The 20,835-nt window shown below is 41.6% G+C and overlaps 1 protein-coding gene across 4 annotated transcripts in view; it reads right to left on the reverse strand.

The window, feature by feature from the left end:
- Nucleotides 1–20,835, reverse strand: part of SPMIP2 (sperm microtubule inner protein 2) — a 163,630-nt gene that overhangs the window by 43,024 nt on the left and 99,771 nt on the right. For 2 of the 4 annotated variants that reach the window (XM_082391366.1, XM_082391365.1), the window contains exons 3-4: nucleotides 12,242–12,474; nucleotides 2,301–2,359 (exon numbers count right to left, since the gene is read on the reverse strand). In XM_082391366.1, the coding sequence (XP_082247492.1) occupies nucleotides 2,301–2,359; nucleotides 12,242–12,474 (292 nt within the window). Of the gene's footprint in view, nucleotides 1–2,300; nucleotides 2,360–12,241; nucleotides 12,475–20,835 lie in introns of those variants that run through there. The other 2 variants (XR_014244440.1, XR_014244441.1) reach the window with 2 other exon arrangements.

The raw sequence follows: 20,835 nt of genomic DNA on the forward strand, positions 1-20,835 counted from the left end.
TGAAAGACAGTATGACATAGTTGTTCAATGTTTCTCCCCTTCCCTAGAATACAAATTCCAAGAAGGGCATATACTGGGGCTTGTCTTGTTCAGCACTGTGGCTGCAGGATCTAGCAGTGCTTTGAACAAAGGAGGTGCTAGATTTATAGAGTGAATGCAGTTGACTGAGAGGACAGAACATGAAAACGGTCAGGGAGGCTAAGCACGAAACTTGCCCAGGATGGAGATGGCCCTTGGTCCAGCTGAGGGAAGGCAAGCAGGTGGACACACGTGGGCCTGTCAGAGTCAGCATTCTCTTCAAGAGCCTCTCCCCAGCCTGAAGGTGGGGCCCGGAAGGCTCTTAAGCAGCAGTTGTGCTTAGTCTCGAGAGGGCAGCGTTCAGGTTACTGGCACCTGACTAGTTAGAAACAGGACCCGAGCCAGAGGCTGCGGGCAAATCTAATTTTTAACTTTATATTTAAATTTTTTATATTTAAAAAATTTCAACTTTTCTAGTTATACTTTTCTAATTGTATTTAAGTTTTTAAACTTTTCTACTTATAATTTTCTAATTACATTTAAATTTTTAAAACTTTTCTAGTTATAATTTTCTAATTATAATTATCTTCATTAGGAATTTAGTACTCACCATATGCAGTTTGGTTTCATAATTTTGATATATATATTTATCTACAATTTCCCAACTGAATCCACAATTCCCTAGGTACAAGGTCTTTCTCATAAACATTTTGCATCTTCATGACTTGGTACAATCCATGTCATATTCCCTACAAGTGAATGTAGCCAACATTCCTTCATCCAAGGAAAATGCTCAAAGTGTCAATATTTCTCAGATTCTTTCCAACAAGTTTTTTATGTTTAAATAAGTTGAGCAGATGTTCACACTTGTATCACCAATGCTTGTTGAAGTTACTGTGATTTTCAATGGCCTTTCATTATTTTTGTTGTTTTTGCTTAGAAATATTTGATAGGGTATTTGTAAATAGGTGCTTGCAATGTTATTTGAACAAATGAAATGGAATCTTTAAATGAGAACATGTGCTTTGCATGCAATAATTGTAACTATTTCTCCATGGCTTTAAACATAGGACATGCTTTGTAAGTTGTAGGAATTGTGCAATGATATCTTTTGTTGTCCTGGATCGTATCGTAGTAACTAATAGACATTTGACATGGGGTTTATGGTCTTGTCTCTTTTTGGTGCAGCTTATGCTGTGGTGATATAGCAGAAACAGACTAAAATCCACTAATTTTGTACATGCTAATAACGGGAATCTTCAATGTTTAAAAAGGAGGTGAAGTCGGCTCCAGAAACTCTGATCTCCAAAAGTCTAAGGAGAACAAAGACATTATTGAATCTGCAGTCTTTAAGAGCAATGCTGATTGATCCCTTTCGCTCTCAGAAATCTGAATTATATGTTCCATCTAGATGACACGCCTAGGTTTTGCTTTTCCCGTAATTGAACATACCTGGCACTAGACATGTTTAATTTAGGTTACCAGCTGCCTTAAGAGAGTGTCAATTCAAGCCATGGTGTGACTTCAGTAGGACTATGTTTATTAACCAACATGACCTGTTATGATGGTTTGTAGGCCAACAGCATGAAATGAGGGTTTTAAATTTTTTATTTTTATTTTTTTATTTACTTTTTAAATTATTTTTATTTATTTATTTTTGGCTGCATTGGGTCTTTGTTGATGCACGTGGGCTTTCTTTAGTTGTGGCGAGCAGGGGCTACTCTTCATTGTGGCGCATGGGCTTCTCATTGCAGTGGCTTCTCTTGTTGTGGAGCATGGGCTCTAGGTGTTCAGGTTTCAGTAGTTGTGGCGCGTGGGCTCAGTAGTTATGGTACACGGGCTTACTTGCTCCGTGGCATGTGGGATCTTCCCAGACCAGGGCTCGAACCCGTGTCCCCTGCATTGGCAGGTGGATTCTTAACCACTGTGCCACCAGGGAAGTCCCATAAGGGTTTTTTTTAACCAAAAAAATTATATTCTTGTTCTTCCACAAAAAGAATTATTTATATAGTTAAAGCTACCAGACCAGACCCGTCCAGTGGCTGTTCTTAACAGGCTGGTTCCTTTTTCTCCACTGTGCTCTCACCATGCTTGCCCCACCTCTTTCCTCCCCTTAATGAAAACCTAGTAGATAGTGAACATTTTGTTTATGAGGAATAAAAATTCATAATTATACAAAGAAACCTATAGGACATAAAAAGTTTTAAAATATTAACCCTGTTCCTAATTTAGAAAGGAAACACATTAATTAATTGATGTAAAACGTATTAGTATGTGCTTACCATGGGTTCTGGTATCTGTGGCTTAGTTTCTCAACAGCAGCTTGACTGAACTCTTCATACTGTAAAAGGAAGAACATGAATCAAGTCCAAGGTCACTGGGCACAAACATGTCTGAGAGTCTGGGTTCCTGGTCAAAAAGGAGGTCAGGTTGAGCAATTAAACAGGAAATGCTAAATTCATTTGAAAGAAGATGGTCTTTTGATTTTTGAACTGAGAGGAAAAGGCACAAGAGATAAAATAACTCTGAGCCTCTGTGCTTTCCCTTCCCTCTCTGTCAAAGGACAGGTGTTGGGTCCCAAGAAGAGTGTCATCCACAATCTCTAAGCTCCTAATGATTCTGTGTCTACACCAGCAGGCATGCAAAACCACAATTTATCATTTAGATTCAAAGAGCTCAGCTCTTTTCACTTCACCTTGCCCTCACAGAATTAGGAAATGTGCTGGCTATAGCACAGGAAAGAGCTGGGGGATAGACAGCCTGTGGTGCAGTCTAGCTCTGAACGTTCCTTGCAGAAAGCGTCACAGAACATCGATAAAATATTTGGTTGCTTAGAACCAGTTCTCACGTGAAAACATAATCCCCGTGCCCTTTCATGTACATAGAAATTCTCTCTCATAACTGAATAGATGACTATAGACTGGCCTCTTTTCCCCAGGAACTGTCAATGGAGGGCACATTTTATGCATAAACATGGGAAATGGGGGTGTCAAATTTATACTGAAAAGGGTTTGGGGCCTTAATCATTTCTCAATTTTCCATACTAGGGTTGCAAAACAGTGATAAGGATTATCAAAAGTACTTCACTTCAGTTTTGGAATGCATTTTTACATCGATGCAGGATGCTATATTCGTAACATATCAAAAAGTAGCAAAATCAAATGAGGCAACTGACAAGGGATACATTTCCAAAATATACAAATAGCTCATATAGCTCAATATCAAAAAAACAAACAACCCAATAGAAAAATGGGCAGAAGACCTAAATAAACATTTATCCAAAGAAGACATACAGATGGCCAACAGGCACATGAAAAGATGCTCAAAATCGCTAATTATTAGAGAAATACAAATCAAAACTACAATGAGGTATCACCTCACACCAGTCAGAATGGCCATCATTAAAAAGTCTACAAATAACGAATGCTGGAGAGGGTGTGGAGAAAAGGGAACCCTCCTGCACTGTTGGTGGGAATGTAAATTGATACAGCCACTATGGAGAACAGTATGGAGGTTCCTTAAAAAACTGAAAACAGAGTTACTATGTGACCCAGCAATCCCACTCCTAGGCCTGTATCTGGAGAAAAACATAATTCGAAAAGATAAATGCATCCCAGTGTTCATAGCAGCACTATTCACAATAGCCAAGACATGGAAACCCCCTAGGTGACCACTGACAGATGATAAAGAAGATGTGGTGTATATATACAAAGGAATAGTACTCAACCATAATGAAATAATGCCATTTGCAGCAACAAGGATGGACCTAGAGATTATCATACTAAGTGAAGTAAGCCAGACAGAGAAAGACAAATATCATATGATAACACTTACATGTGGAATCTGAAAAAAAAAAAGATATAAATGAACTTATATACAAAACAGAAATAGACTCACAGACATAGATAACAATCTTACGGTTACCAAAGGGGAAAGAGCGGGGAGGGATAAATTAGGAGCTTGGGATTAACAAATAAATACTAGTTTGTATAAAATAGATAAGTAACAAGGATTTACTGCATAGCACAGGGAACTATATTCAATATCTTGGAATAAGCTATAATGGAAAAGAATCTGAAAAAGAATATCTATCTAGCTACCTATCTTCTATCTATCTATCTATCACTTTGCTGTACACCAGAAAATAAGACAACATTGTAAATCAACTATACTTCAAAAAAGAAAGAAAAAAAAGTAGCAAAATCATATTCTAATGTTAATATCAGAGGAATCATCTTGTACTCTTTTTTATCTTCCCTGTTTTCTTCCTTTCTTCTCAAGCTTTGGTTTAGAATGACTTTCCTGATCAAGTGCTTCAGAGTTATTTGTGTTGGGAAAGCAGATCTATTTACTTAGGTCATCTTCTCAGTGATGAAGACCTGAAAATTGGTCACTTCTAGAACTTTAATGTCCATGTATAAAATAAACAAACAAAGGAAGGGACAAAATAAACAAGATTTAAATGCCAGGTTGACCCACTATTCCATAGAAAATTTGAAAAGTGATAATCTGTATGTAATGGTAAAATCCTTGTTTCCCAATTGATTTCTGACACGTGATTCCCTAAATATTGACCTTATCAATGGACTTATAAATAATTTTATTATCAGCTTTTTGACAAATTTCCCAGGACTTGGACAATCTTCTTCGATCTTTGTTCCCATTTTTAATAACCAAAATTTCATTGTCTTAATTTGGAAAGACTGTTCTTAGAAACATACAACAGATATATTTGCCCCCCACCCCTCTATTTCTCCTACAGTTATCAGCATATAATATCATAAAAATTTATCTAAAATAAGATGACCCTTTTCTATCTTAATTAATGAAATTCATCATGATTTATTTGGACGGTCATGCTCACTTTGCTATTAAACCTAATGAAATTCAGAATCAAAAAATCTTTTTTTTTTTTACTGGTCAGTTATTCATAAGAGTAAAGCAAAGACTGATTCAAAAACTAATTAAACATCTTCACAGAAACAGATAACAACTGATTAGTATATTCTCTATCTTAAGGAAATCAGTGAGAATCTTCACAGTTATTTTGCATGTTTTCAACTAGCGAAAATAATCATAACTTGAAATTGGATATTCCCTATTAAGCAACCTTTAAATAAGTCTAGGTATTAATTTAAAAGGATATGTCTGGTAATTACATTCAGGTACTGTGAATTAGACACAATTTCTGAAATGAGCTGTTAAATTTGAGTTAAATTAATCACAGACATTGGGGCCCATTCTAGTTAACAATGAAGATCATTGCTTAAAAATTTCATTTTTAATCCCAAATCACCTCTAGTCTAGAACTGCCATCACTGAGGAATCCTCTTGCTTTCTTGCTATATTTAGCTCAGGATGTTTTTCCTAATATATCCAATTTTGACTTTCCTTACTAGAAAGGACCGTTTTCCATCTCTGTAACTATGAGGTCTTTCTCGTCAGCAGAATGAGTACAATGGCAATGCGTTTCAAGAATGTGTGGACACTAGAGTTTCTCTTCGCCATCCTCCTCCTTCATAACGTGGAGCTCTTAGTACCAAACATTGGAGTGGAAAATCCCCTAAGGCTACCTTTTCTTATGCTAATGTAAGTTTTTCTTCACTTGCTTCCATTTGTAAAATATTACTGTTAACCACTTAGGTGTCTTTCTTCCCACAGCCAGTGAGAAGCATTCTCATTGCTGGTGCTGGGTCACCAAATTGCATAATGCTGCCTATTCTAGACTGGAACTATTGAAGCGAGAAAGGGGGGCTTCAAGCCTTTGTGTACATGGAGCATTTGAAGCATTCATTTTATATTCAGAGCAGGAGTAGAAACAAAACAATTCTCTCTGAAAAATGTCAGTGTTCAAGGCATGGATTCTGTGATGCATTTTTCTCACTAAAAAACAAAAATTGAACAATGCAGAGGCTCATACTTCATTTTATGCCACATTATATGTGAGCTTGAGTTGAGTACCAACATGAATTATATCCTGGTCTCCTTTTTTTTTTTTTTTTAACTGCACTGTTTATTTAATATGAATTAGTACATCAACTTTCAGCAAACAGACTAAACATTAAGTTTCATGAGTTCCTTGACTCTGGCCCCAGTATATGTTTTCTGTGGAGTATCCAAATAATGAGAAACATATTCCATTATGTTTCTAATGTGCTTATCATAATATAATTTAAAAATCCAGGATTTTCGTGGCAGCGCAGTGGTTAAGAATCCGCCTGCCAATGTATGGGACATGGGCTCAATCCCTGGTCCGGGAAGATCCCACATTCCGAGGAGCAACCAAGCCCATGTGCCACAACTGCTGAGCCTGGGCTCTAGAGCTTGTGAGCCACAACTACTGAGCCCGCATGCTGAAACTACTGAAGCCCACGTGCCTAGAGCCTGTGCCCCGCAACAAGAGAAGCCACCAATGAGAAGCCTACGCACCGCAGTGAAGAGTCCCCCCGCTCACTGCAGCTAGAGAGAAAGCCCGTGTGCAGTAATGAAGACCCAACACAGCCAAAAAATAAAAAAACAATAAAGTGAGCTAAGAAAAAAATCCATGAAGGCAAGAAAATACAGTATATAGAGACATTAATAATACTAGATCCCATTTCTTGAGACTGTACTAGAGTCTGTACTAGATACTATGCTAAGTGCTTTACACACATCTCACCTAATCCATTTAACAACACTCTAAGTTATTGTTATTATCCCTGTGGAAGACAGAATTCTAAAGACCCCCAAGATTCTCACTCCTTGGTATATACACCTTCTCCCAGATATTCAACCAAATACTAGGTATTGCTGTGAAGGGATTTTGCAGATGTAATTAAGATCCCAAATCAGTTGACTGTAAGAAAGGGAGATTATCCTCAGTGGCCCAAACTTCATCGGGTGAGCTCTTGAAAGGATCTGAGCTCTTCCAGGCAAAGGGGATTTGAAGCGTGAGAGGGATTTGGACATGAGGGAGAGCGTCTGTTGCTGGCTTTAAAGATGGAGGGCACCACGGCTATGGTATGTGGGCGGCTTCTTGAGGCTGATCCCTGGCTGACAGCCAGCAGAGAAATGGGACCTCAGTCCTACAACCACAAGGAACTGAAAGCTGCCACAAGCCCATGAACTCGGAAGAGCCTCCAAGCCTCAGGTGAGATCACAGCCACAGCCAACACCTTGCATCCAGCCTAGTGAGTGCTGAGCAGAGAACCCAGCCAGGCCTTCCCGGGACTTCTGACCTATAGAACCGTGAGCAAATAAATGGTGTTGCTTTAAGATGCTATGTGGTATGAGGTTATGCTCAATAGAAAACTAATGCAACGCCCGTTTTATAGGTGCAAAAACTGAGACATTATAAAGAATAGTAGGCAGACTAGCATGCAAAGAGAGAAAAGGGGGAAAATGAAAATATCTTCAGCTGGCTACTTGTGCATATTCGGTTTTTCACTAAGGCATAGATTTGCCCTGAAAAGCACTATGAATCCTCGCTGCCTCGTTTACTCTCAGAGAGAAGGCACATTTCTATTATTTTTTCTGCACTTCCCCAGAGAGATTAATGTTTTCCTTATTCACGTGATAATTCAAGATACACTAGAATTTTATTTTAAAGCAAGACTAGAACTTATTCTGTTGGGAATTGTTAGGATTTGTGATGAGTAACCAATCATTCTGCTACTTTATCCAGAGTTAGCAGAAGGTCCCTACCAGGGTCTGAAATACGAGTGGATTCAACTATTCAACCTACAGAAAAGCGACATGGGAGCTTCCCGCGTCTCTGCTTGTGCCCAGTACACAGTTTCTGAAATATAATCAAGTGCCTGGTTGGTGACCGTTCTTACCCTTGGAGTTTCCTAATGTGCTGGCACTGTTGTCAGTTCAAAGGTTAGGAAGAGTGTTCCAAGTTTACTGTCCAATTAGCTCTACAACACAGAATTACACTGGGGGTGGTAGCTCAGGCATTGTGAACATAACAGTATAACTAAGTTTCAGTAAAACAAAATATAGGCTAAGTAGTTCTCAAATGAGTATTGAATAAGCTAGGAGGAAAATAATTCTCAATCTCACACACGCTTAAAGGCTCATCTCCCCCCTTCTGCAACTTGGTCTCTTAACAAAGACTCTGAATGAGAAAAGAATGGGATTTCAGTCTCCGTCTCCCATCATTTCTTGACGATCACGTACGCTGTGCTAAGCGCTGAACGGAGGGCTGCGGATGCTGTCAGTACAAAGCCAAATAAGACACAGCTCTCAGACCTCAAGGTGCTTACAGACGTTTGGGATGTGACTGGCACTGTGGAGACCAACTGTCTCACCAAAAACTTCAACAACCATCACAGCACAAAGAAACTTCCTACGAATTCCTCCCCAGCTGCAGGAGCCCACAAGGCTTCCAAAGCACTTATTTTCAAAGCCATTTTCTTTGTGCCCGGAGACAGTGGGCCCACATACCAGGGGCCCCTCTATCGAATGGGTTGTTTTCAATTTGCTCAGTTAAGATTTCTTGGATCCTAGGTTCAGTCCTGGGAGGAGAATAGAGATCTCCAGATTGGTATGCATTGTATGCATTTTTGTCAAAGCAGCGGAGGTACCCCGGAAGTGTTGTATATGAACAGTAGGGAAAAGTATAATCCTAAATTTATAATGACATTAGAATTTCTTCCAAAGATCTTAAAAAGCCAAGATTTAGAAAACATATGTCCAGGTATTTTAGCCACCTGTGCTTGGGATATTAGATCACGCAAAAGTTTCCAAATTCTTGACAGTAAATTTAAAGGACACTGGCTGTGGCGCCAACGTCAGGTTTACTAGAATCCATTCTAATTTATACAACTTTTTCTTAACTTTCTATCTCCCTATCATCATCAGATACTATTCGTTGAAAACCTATGGCATATGCTTAATACTAACTTTAAGAAGTGTAATTTTTTTAAGAAGGTGATGTTTACATTGAGATGCATACTCAAGATGCCTGTCAAAACTTACAAAAGCTAGTAACCACCATGGTGTATTTTTAGCCTTCCTTAATTAAGAATAAAATCACCTGCTGGTCTTACTGGAACCTAGAACAGGAAATTAGGAAGAGCAGCTATTCTGGCTATAAAAATCCACTAGGTGAAGGTTTGTGCTTAAAATCAAAGTTCTGAGTTATCTCGGTGGGAGCCACCGAGGAATCTCTGCGGTTAGACAGAAACAAAGTGCCACCTTGGTGGGACTCTTACAGACACAGACGTCAGGGGGATGGGATCGAGGGCTACCAAGGACAAGGAGCCAGAGAGAGAACAGGACGCGGATGGAGACGTTGCCCTGGGTTACATCGCACTCAGGAATGGACCAGCTCCCTATCGGGGAGGCGTGAATTCATGGCACAGATGCTCACGTGTTATCCGTGATTAGGGGCTTGTTTCTAGGCATGGAGTGTCTGTGTATCTATCAGCTCAAACGTCACTTCCAGCCAAGTCTCATTGCTCGGAAGGGGCTGCCTGGAGCTCTGCGTTGATAAGGTATCCAAGTCTGGGGCTTGACTCAGAAGCTGACCTTGGGGGGCAGGGGATGGAAGCAGGCCCTGGGTGCGGGGTTGGGGGAGGTTAGCAGTCTTGGTGACAAATCCTAGGCCTTAGCTGGGGGGTAAATCATATGTGGTTCTTGACCTGTATCTACAGTCATTCTCAGTGCATCTTTTTGTTCTCATGATAAAGTTCTAGGTCCAAGGAATCCTTTAAGACTTGTTTAAGATCGTTACCTGAGATAAGTACATCTTCGAAAACAATTACTGTCAAAATGCTGGGGCCAAGAGCATGCACGGATGACAAGTCCTCAGAGCCTATGCCAAACAAGACCAGCTTCTGTGTGAGCCACGGGGTTGGGCAGTGGGGTGGAGACCTCTGTATGGCTCCCACTCAGTCCCACCAGGGTTAAGAGGACCGTGCTGTCACACAGAGCGGGGATTTAGAGCCGTCTGTGAAATTCCATCAAAAGAAACCGAATAAATCCCTTCCTGGAGGGCTAAGTCGAGGCTGACGTGAATCTTGCATTCACAGCTACACACACTCAAGATGGGCAACAGATCAAGGGCTGTGCACAAAAGCCAGGCGTCACTGGAGAGAAGCAACAAGGCAACAGATGTTCTGGACTCTGTTCAAACTGGCTGCCTTGCTTTGCGTTTGTCCTCTTCTCGCTGGTGGCCACTTTTGATATCGAATCAAGTTTCTGATCTTCATCTTTATTGCCTGAGTGGAGTAAGACCCAGTTGAGGAACCTGAGCCCTCATTCTGTGTCACTGGCCCTGAGTGACATTAAGTACAAAACCACAGTCCCAGTCATTGAAATCGGGGTGTCAACCGCGTGCCGGGCACCGTGCAGAGCGCGTTCCTCATGCCCTCGTATTTAGAAATCGCGACATAACAAGAATCATACTAAGACATAGTCTTTTTTTTTCAGAAAAAAAAATTGTGATTTTTATTATAATTGCATGGGAATTATTTTTATCAATCTGATAGATTTGACATCTTTATGATATTGAATCTTCCAAGTCATAAACATGATATATCTTTCCATTTATTTAGATCTTGTTTCAATAGTTTTATCATTTTTCTCCATGTGTTGAACATCTTTTTTTTTATTGAAGTATAGTTGATTTACAATGTTGTGCCAGAATATCCTTTTTTAAGATCTATTCCTACATACTTTGTATCTGTTGATGACACTGTAAGTAGTATCCTGTTTTATTGCATTTTCTGTCTGTTTCTCATATATAAAAATAAAATTGATTTTCGTACCTGGATTTTGTATCCTGTTGACTACCAAATTCTCTTATACTTTGAGGTATTCTATGTGGACAAGCATATTATAAGCAAATAATGATAGCTTTGCTTCTTCCATTTCAATCCTTACACATTTTATACTTTTTTTCCCCCTTATTGCCATGGTTAAGACCTCCAGTACAAAGTTGAATGAAAAAATCATGATTTTGGGGAATCTGTGTCTTGTTCCTGATCTTAAAGAGAAATGCTTTCAATGTTTTATCATTAAGTATTGCTATTGTTATAGGTTGTTTTTTGGGTTTTTTTTTTTTTTTTGTAGATTGTCAGATTAGGGAAGTTCTCTTTTATTCCTAACCTAACCTAAAAGGGTTTTCCCTTTTTGGGTTTTGTATGTACGTAGGAAAACCTTATGCTGGGAAGCTAAGAAACATATATGACATAGAGCCTTGATGTGTTCCAGGCATGGTGCCCAGTACTTTACAAATGTTCCTTTACGACAGCCCGACAAAGCAAATGCTCAGAGTCATGATGAAGAGGCACAGAGATCAAGGAACTGGCCAAGGCCACTCACAGCTAGCAGGTGGCAGGAGTGGGATAGGAATTCAGGTGGTCTTAGGAAGTGGGCACTCTAACACTGCCACGGGGCAGAGGAGGCATGGAGACCCAGCGAGGTGAACTCAAGCCCAGGGTCGCAGAGTTGGACCTGACTCAGAGGCAGGAGTGGAACCCACGTTCCTGACCTCAAAGACTGAGCTCCCAGCTGCTCTCCTGTACTGGCCGAGGGTTGGCCAGAAAAAGGCTTTTTCCTTTGTTAACCTTTACTATATGAGGCTGTACTATATTGCCTTAAGAAATCCAGTTACTGCGTCATTGATACATAGTTTCAGGCAAAGTCTCGCCTGGGAAAAAAGTCTGAATTCTCAGATTTTGCTTCTAAAATCACCCGTGCTCTCTCCTGTTTCAGAGGAGAACATTTGGGGTCGTGCCCGCATCCACATCGCCAAGCGGAGATAGACAGGTCTTCTGAGAGCCCTCCGACTACGTGCCCTGGACGGTCTGATCTAAAGGCATGATCCACACAGTGGGTTTTAAAGCTCTGGGGCTGGTTTCGAGGTTGGTGGATGAAGTTCAGCACAGGCTGCTGCTTTAACACCACCCACTCACCAAGCCTTGCAAGGACGGGGGAGCGTGTGTGAATGTCACAGCATAGATGGGAATCTGGATGCATTCCAAAGCCAAGTGCAAATGCTCTCGGATTGCCCTCGGCTTCATTCCCTTCACACCTCTCCTTGCCGGTACTAAGGGACGAAGGGAGTGATAGCAGCAAGTACATGTATTCACACACTCATTTTTCTGCAAAAACTCCAATGCCATTGCTTCTCAAGGACAGGTCGAGAACATGACGTTTCCTACGGAAGCAAACTCAGAAAGCATTCAAACCAGAAAACAATGTGCAAGGAGGAGCATAAATTTAAGAAAAATACCTTAATGTGAAAGCCAGTCTGAAGCCTTGTTTTGTTGATAAAATCATACGCTGGTATTCCCCAACCAATTTCACCAACATACTCAGGTTTATATTTGGCCGGCAAGCTTCTCTTTGAGGCAGGCCTCCGTAAATATCTGAGATCTCCAGTTTTTTCTAATGCAGGACGCTTTTCTCCTATATAGGAAGTCTGCTGAGCAACTTCAGGGAGATGATCCTTTACATAATCTGGGCCTTAAAACAGAAAGAAAAAAACACTTTAAAAAAATCTCCACACTTTATTCTAAGATGCTTTATTCTAAATGGTGGAAATAATAATAGCTAATGCTTGTATGTCATTGACTATATTCTAGGTGCTCTCATAAGCCTTTTAGATATGTTAATTCAATTACTCCTTGTAATAACCAAATGAAGTTGGGAGTATTATTTCCCCCAGTTTATAGGTGGGGAAAACGAGGCCCAGAAGGATTGGTTACTTGTCCAGAGTCACAGCTAATGAGCCGACAGGCTGTCTCACGGTTTTCTTTATAACCAACTTAATACAGACACGTTCTTTTTTTAAAGTTTAGTTTATTGAAGTATAGTTGATTTACAATGTTGTGTTAATTTCTGCAGTACAGCAAAATGATTCAGTTATACATACACATATATATATATGCATTCTTTTTCAGATTCTTTTCCATTATGGTTTATCACAGGATATTGAATATAGTTCCCTGTGCTATACAGTCGGACTTGGTTGTTTATCCATTCTCTATATAATAGTTTGCATCTGCTAATCCCAAACTCCCAATCCATCCCCCCAACCCCTCCCCCTTGGCAACCACAAGTCTGTTCTCTATGTCTGTGAGTCTGTTTCTGTTTCGTAGATAAGTTCATTTGTGTCATACTTTAGATTCCACATATAAGTGATATCATATGGTATTTGTCTTTCTCTGTCTGACTTACTTCACTTCGTATGATAATCTCTAAGTTCATCCATGTTGCTGCAAGTGGCATTATTTTGTTCTTTTTTATAGCTGAGTACTATTCCATTGTATATATGTACCACATCTTCTTTATGCATTCATTTGTCAATGGACATTTAGGTTGTTTCCATGTCTTGGCTGTTGAATAGCAGACACAGTCTTTAAAACTCCTCACTAATACCATATTTGCAGGATGTTGGTCTTTAGACATTGAGATGTTTTATCTAGAGAGATAAAATCCTGAAATGAGGATTAGAAAATCCCCCAAATGTATTAGAAGCCATGGGAAGATGGAGAAAATTGTCAGATGAGGAAGACAGCTCATAACAGATGATGCCCAAAGGCAGGGGCATTTAATAAACATTGGTATTTTAAATGTAAGACAATGAACAAAGGAATCAATGAATTGTGGAAGTGCGTGAAGCAAAATTAAGAGGAGGTCTGGGAAAAGATGGCTTCCATACACTTGGTGTTGAAAGTTGATGATGTGAACATGTAAAGAGGAGCCAGAATGGTCCTGATTAGAACAGGCAATGATCTGCTGGCCCAGGAAGAGTTTCAGAAGTCCCGGAACCAAAGTGGCTGCAGGATTGTCTGGGCAGATTGGTGAACACAAAGAAGAAACGTCACTCCTCTTACCCAAGGTGAACCCCAGACCTCGGAAGCGGAGGCTGTGCTGTGGTCATGGTGTCACCTGGCCCTTCCTGACCCCGTGGCCCCTCTCGTTTTGTCTTGGCTCAGGGTTTGCAGGGAGCACAGGTGGGCGGGGTTTGACCACATGCTCCAATGCAGTGGTCGGTGTGGTTACAAGTCTGTGCCTGGAAACACCATCCAAGCTTTCCAAGGGAGCTGAAAATGTGAGAAATCGCTCCCCAGACACAGGCTTTGGGCAGATGTTTCCCCAGCTTCCCAATCACCGCGGCTCCCGCAACGCCTGCGTGTTCACTGTGCCTCATTTCCCGTGATGGACCCATCGTGGCCCCAGGCTCTCACTCAGGTAACGTATAGGATGGCCCAAGCATGAAAACCTGTTTTCTCTCCCAATTTGACGGGTGTGGAGGGCTCACCTACAAAACTCCTGCCATAAGGAAAAGTTTGCAATCTCCTGCAAACAGGATGAAAGTACAACCGTATTAGTCTTGCTGGAATATCAGGGCATTTTGAGGCTGGTGTTTTCCCAAATGTTCCCCTAATGCTGCTCCCATGAGTGACCATGACAAAGCCTGGGCGTGAACTGGGGGTTCTCTATTGTCAAATACACTTGAGAACACTATCCATTTGCCGTTGAGAGAGTCCCAGCATATGAAAGCGCGTTAAAAGTTCTGAGAAATCTGGGCTTCCCTGGTGGCACAGTGGTTAAGAATCCGCCTGCCAATGCAGGGGACACGGGTTCGAGCCCTGGTCTGAGAAGATCCCACATGCCGCAGAGCAGCTGGGCCCGTGCGCCACAACTACTGAGCCTATGCTGTAGAGCCCACGAGCCACAACTACTGAGTCCGCATGCCACAACTACTGAGCCCGCGTACCACAACTACTGAGCCCATGTGTCACAACTACCGTGCGCCTCGAACCCGTGCTCCGAAACAAAGAGAAGCCACGGCAATGAGAAGCCCATGCACCGCAATGAAGAGTAGCCTCCACTTGCCACAACTAGAGAAAGCCTGCGTGCAGCAGTGAAGACCTAACACAGCCAAAAATAAATAAATAAATTTATTTAAAAAAATAAGTTCTGAGAAATCCTGCGGTGAATTAACTTGTTTGCAATTATGTAACCCAGCGTTTCCCAAACTTATCTAAACATGGATCCTTTTCCTCGTTGGGTCACCTGTGTGCATCCTGCAGACACCAGCAGATTTGGGAAAATATTGATCCTCCATGTAATTTTCGGTTGTTGCTAAAATTTTGTCATCACCTCACGCTATTGCAGAAGTGAGAGCAGATGTATATCTATAGTTTTTCCTTGTCACTCTGCAGACCACAATACATTTTTTAGAAGAGCAATTACTTGACAGCTGAGTCTAAACACTTCGTTTTAGACAGAATCGTAGAAAGTGAACGTGCTTTACAAACCAAGTGTGGGGAGAGGAGCTTCCCAGAGAATCGAGCTTCTCTGTGGCATTTCAGTTGAGTCACTGGACTTTCCTGAAACCCCAAGTCCTCATGTGTGCTTTAGAAATAGCGTGATGCAGCGTGAATGGCACAGGAAGTTCTGGGACACCCTTCCGTGGCTGCATAGCTGACGCAGGCGCCCGCCTGTACAGCAGGGGCGGCTGGCGTCACCGTCCGCGGTGCGCCAGGGTCACAGCCGTCCCCTGGAGCCGGCCCGATGCTCACCTAACCAAAAAATCCACTCTCACCACCAGCCAGCAACGCAGACATGGGGTTTCCCTGATGGGCAGTTCCACGGGTGTTTGGCTTTAAATGACCCATATTTTCCTCCCCTAACCCTCATCCTCCAGAGCCGAGACTCTCTGCTGGATCCGATTCCCTGCTTCAAGGTCAAACTTCCAATTCCTGTCCAATCCACGGTCGCTTTATTTTTCCTTTAACAGCTATCATCTCTGTTCGACAACTGTTGCTACGTCCCTTAGGGTGTTCCTAGTTGCTTTTCATCCTATGGCAAGTTTTCTTGGATCTTTCATTGTTTTCCCCAAAACCCCGGCCCTCATTTGCCAGCCATGAAGTTGACAGCTCCTGGGTTAATAAAACTCTCATGTGCCCATCTGCTTTGGAGTTCTTGTCGACACCTGAAGACCAGCTCCAGGGGGACAACCCGCAGCTGTAATCCTGAAACAGAGCTGCCCAGCATTGGTCTACTGCCAGGAGAGCCACGTCATGATGGGGGAAGGAGAGGTACTTCCATTTACACCTGTGCCAGGCTTCGTGGGTCCTCATTTCTGCATCTTCCTGCCCTGGAGAAACTGTGATCTCAAGGTCAGTGGGTAGATCCTGTCTCCCCTGTATGTGCCCAACGTGACTTGTTCATCAGTGTCTGAAATTCTCAAGTTACAGTCAAAGATGTGTTTTTGAAGCTAAACCACCGCAGGGTCAAATCCTGGCTTTGTCTTGTGCTTTGTGACCCAGGGAACATCATTCGGCCTCTGAGTTTAGGCTCCTCATCTCTAAAATGGAAAAAGATACACGCACCCCAGTGTTCATTGCAGCACTATTGACAATAGCCAGGACATGGAAGCAACCTAAATGTCCATCAACAGAGGAATGGATAAAGAAGATGTATTATATACATACAATGGAATGTTACTCAGCCATAAGAAAAACAAAATAATGACATTTGCTGCAACATGGACGGACCTAGAGATTATCATACTAAGTGAAGTAAGTCAGACAGAGAAAGACAAATAGCATATGATATCGATTATATGTGGAATCTTAAAAAATGGTACAAATGAACTTATTTACAAAACAGAAATAGACTCACAGACATAGAAAACAAACTTATGGTTACCAAATGGGAAAGGGGAGAGGGATAAATTAAGAGTATAGGATTAACAGATACACACCACTATATATAAAATAGATAACCAAAAATGACCTACTGTAGAGCACAGGGAACTACATTCAATATTTTGTAATGACCTATAATAGAAAAGAATCTGACAAAGAATATATATATATGTGTGTGTGTATATGTATAACTGAATCACTTTGCTGTACACCTGAAAGTAACACAACATTGTAAATTACATATAGTTCAATTTTTTTAAATGGTTAAAAAAAAAAAAAAGAATAGTGATGCCTGTCTGGTAGCCTTGCTAGAAGGAGACGAAATAATTTTATTGAAAGAAGTGCTTATCTGAGGATATGGCACATAAGATACAGCAGTATTATTATTCGTGTCTCTTCCTCTTTCTTGTCTGTTTGCTTCTTGTTTTAATTTGATGCTTTGTCTTACCTGCTACATTTTTAAAAATAGGAGCTTTCACTGATAAACGATTTCTTTCTTTTTTTTTTAAATTATTTATTTATTTATTTATTTATGGCTGTGTTGGGTCTTCGTTTCTGTGCGAGGGCTTTCTCCAGTTGCGGCGAGCGGGGGCCACTCTTCATCGCGGTGCGCGGGCCTCTCACTGTCGCGGCCTCTCTTGTTGCGGAGCACAGGCTCCAGACGCGCAGGCTCAGTAATTGTGGCTCATGGGCCCAGTTGCTCCGCGGCATGTGGGATCTTCCCAGACCAGGGCTCGAACCCGTGTCCCCTGCATTAGCAGGCAGACTCCCAACCACTGCGCCACCAGGGAAGCCCCCGATTTATTTCTTAGTGTGAATAAACTTCGAAGCCTTTCCTGAGCGCTCCTCTAGATCAGGGGTTGGCAAACTTCTCCCGTAAAAGACCAGAGAGGAAATATTCGTGGCTTTGCGTGCAGGGCATATAGCCTCTGTCTCAACTACTCAGCTCTGCCCTTTAGGGCAAAAGCAGTCATGGACACTATGTAAACAAATGGGCGTGGCTGGGTTCCAATAAAAGTTTATTTATAGACATTGAAATTTTAATTTCATGTAATTTTCACATGTTACAAACCATTATCCTTCTTTTGCTTTTCCCCCCAACCATTTGAAAAAGTAAAAACCATTCTTTGCTCACAGGGGGCAGGACAAATTTGATCCAGGAGCCATAGTTTGTCCAACCTCTGATGATGGTGGACAGAAAGGCAGCAGCAGATGCCACGGAGGCTGGGAAGAGCCCAGACCTGCGAATCCTGGCGGCTTTCCAACAAGCATCACCTGCTGCCAACACTCGGAAAGGCCCGGCCATGGCATGTGTCAATAGAGAAAGAAAGTTCCATCCTGAGGCAGAGGTCTCTTTCTGACTTCTCTCCTCTGCATTTGCAGGGTTTCAATTAATTAATGAAATCATTCCTTTATTCTCTCACTGATAGATTCATTCCTTCAACAAATATTTATTGAACTATACACCAGGCACCGTTCCAAGTGCTGGGCATAGAGTAGCGAACAAAGCCAAGACCCTGCCTTCAAGGAGCTTCTCTTGTATTTGAGGGGCAGGTGATACTTGTAAATAGTCCTTCAGCATCTTTCATCTGGCTTATCGCAGTAACCTCCTAACTACTCTTGGCTCTAGCTTCTCTTCTATCCAATCCATCCTCCACACAGCTGCCAGGAGGAATCTAAAACGGAGGTAAAATAACGTATCTCTTCGCCTAAAAAACATGAAATGGTTTTCTATAATGGTGCCTATAATTTTTTTCATCCAGATTTCCTAGGATTTCTGACTCGTGTCTTCATAAACTGAGCCGAGCCTACTGATGGAGTCTTACCTTCCTTCACCTTTTCTCATGATCAAAACTCATCTTTCAAGGCTTATTGTGAGTGCTGCCTCTTCTGGAAAACATCCCTAATCCCACCAAGTCAAAATTAGACACTCAGCATGCTGCGTTCACAGGAGTTTCTTTATTTCATCTTTAAAAATGTCATACTTATTGGATCTACTCCATTTGTAACCTCCTAGAGGGTAAAGGGTATATTTTATTTATCTCTGTGAACACTTAAAAAAATTTTTTTTAATTGAAATAGATTTGACATATAACATTGTGTACATTTAAGGTATACAACATGTTGATTTGATACATTTATATATTCTAATATGATCGCCATTGTAGTGATAATTAGCACGTCTACCATTTCTTTTTAGTGGTTGGACTAATTAAAACTAGTCTCTTAGCAAGTTTGATGATAATAATACCATACTGTTGTCCATACTCACTCTGTGGTGCATTAGATCTCTAGGCTTATTTGCTACTCTTTGCAAGTCTGTACCTTTAAACAATATTTGTCCTATCCCACCAATTCCCAGCCCCTGGTAACCACCGTTCTACACTTTAAGCGTGTGGCTTTTTTAGATTCTACATATAACTGATATCATACAGTATTTGTCTTTCTCTGTCTGACTTATTTCACTAAGCATAATGTCCTCAAGGTCCATCCGTGTGGTCACAAATGGCAGATGTCCTCTTCCTCATGGTTGAATTATATATATATATATATGATATATATATAATATATATGCATATAATCTCTGTAAAGTCTTAATTGCCAGCACAGTGCTTGGAACATAGTAGGTCCTCAAGAAGCATGTGTTGAATGCTGAAGAGAATTGTTTGTTGAATAAGTGAATTAAAGAATTCCATCAAAAAAAAAAAAAAGAATTCCATCATGGGGCTTCCCTGGTGGCGCAGCGGTTGAGAGTCTGCCTGCCAATGCAGGGGACACGGGTTCGAGCCCTGGTCTGGGAAGATCCCACATGCCGCGGAGCAACTGGGCCCGTGAGCCACAGCTACTGAGCCTGCGTGTCTGGAGCCTGTGCTCCGCAACAACAGAGGCCGCGATAGTGAGAGGCCCGTGCACCACGATGAAGAGTGGCCCCTGCTTGCCGCAACTAGAGAAAGCACAGAAACGAAGACCCAACATAGCAATCAATCAATAAATCTTTAAAAAAAAAAAGAATTCCATCATAAGATGGGAAGTATATATAAAGTCATGCTGAGGGAGAAACAAGCAGTTCTTTAAATATCTATAAGCAATCTAATTTCCAGAACTGCCTTAGACCCTCCTAGTCTGGACTTCATGATTCGACAGTTCAGGGTAAGGTCAGAGAACTGCTTTTCACAACATTGATTATGAATAGTTGGAGGCACAGAGAAGGATGAGTGCTCACAGCAATATCACTTCGCCCCGTAATACGGCCTCATGAGGCCAATTCTCCACTTCAGTGACCAAAATGAAACACACCAAGGAAATAAATCGAAAGGCATCGAGTGGAACACGGAAGTGAGTGTTTTAACACGTGTATTTGAAAATATGTTGACAATACGGGTATAAATTGGCCATTACAGATGTGCCATGCAGAACAGCAGGGTTTGTCGGGGGAAGCAAGCCAAGGCGAAGGTCAGAGGGAGGGATGTGAAATATGAAACAAACTCTAAGGGACACATCTCACATATGCACGTGGGGAAAGGAGAGGAGATGATAATTGTTATAACTGCTGATGTGCACAGGACTCTCCTTTTCTAACAACCGGCACACAGTGGGCTCATGGCCAGGAACAGTTTTAAACTCTGTATTTCAATGCAATTCGTGCAAGTATTCAATAGGTCTAACCATCGGATGACCTGGAAGACTCAGTTTGTCGATATGCATTTGGAAGATGGCGGAGCAGGAAGGCCCTGATCTCATTCCCCTCCCGCCACCACCGGCACGCCAAAATCACCACTATTTACAGAGCAACTATGGATGCAAAAGACCAGAAGACTAGCTGAAAAGATCGTCCACGACTGAAGATATAAAGAAGGAATCTCAATCAGACGGATAGAAAGGAAGGAGACACAGCATCCCCAGGTGGGTGACCCATAGATGAGAGGGTGATTCCCAGGAAGGAGACACATCTCATCCCCATAGATGAGAGGGTGATCCCAAATGGACAGGCGCACCATACAGTCTAAAGAGACCTCGTTCCCCTCCTTCAGCAGCACTGTCTGCTCTCAGGACAGACATTATTATTCCCTGAAGCGGTAAAGTACAGCTTGGTCCGTGTTTCATGTGTGAGGTCAGGGTCCCCAGCTATTTTAGGAGCGTGTCTTGTCTCTCTGCTTGTCAA

This window comes from Balaenoptera borealis (assembly GCF_965194805.1).
Source record: "Balaenoptera borealis genome assembly, chromosome: 4".
NCBI lineage: Eukaryota > Metazoa > Chordata > Mammalia > Artiodactyla > Balaenopteridae > Balaenoptera > Balaenoptera borealis.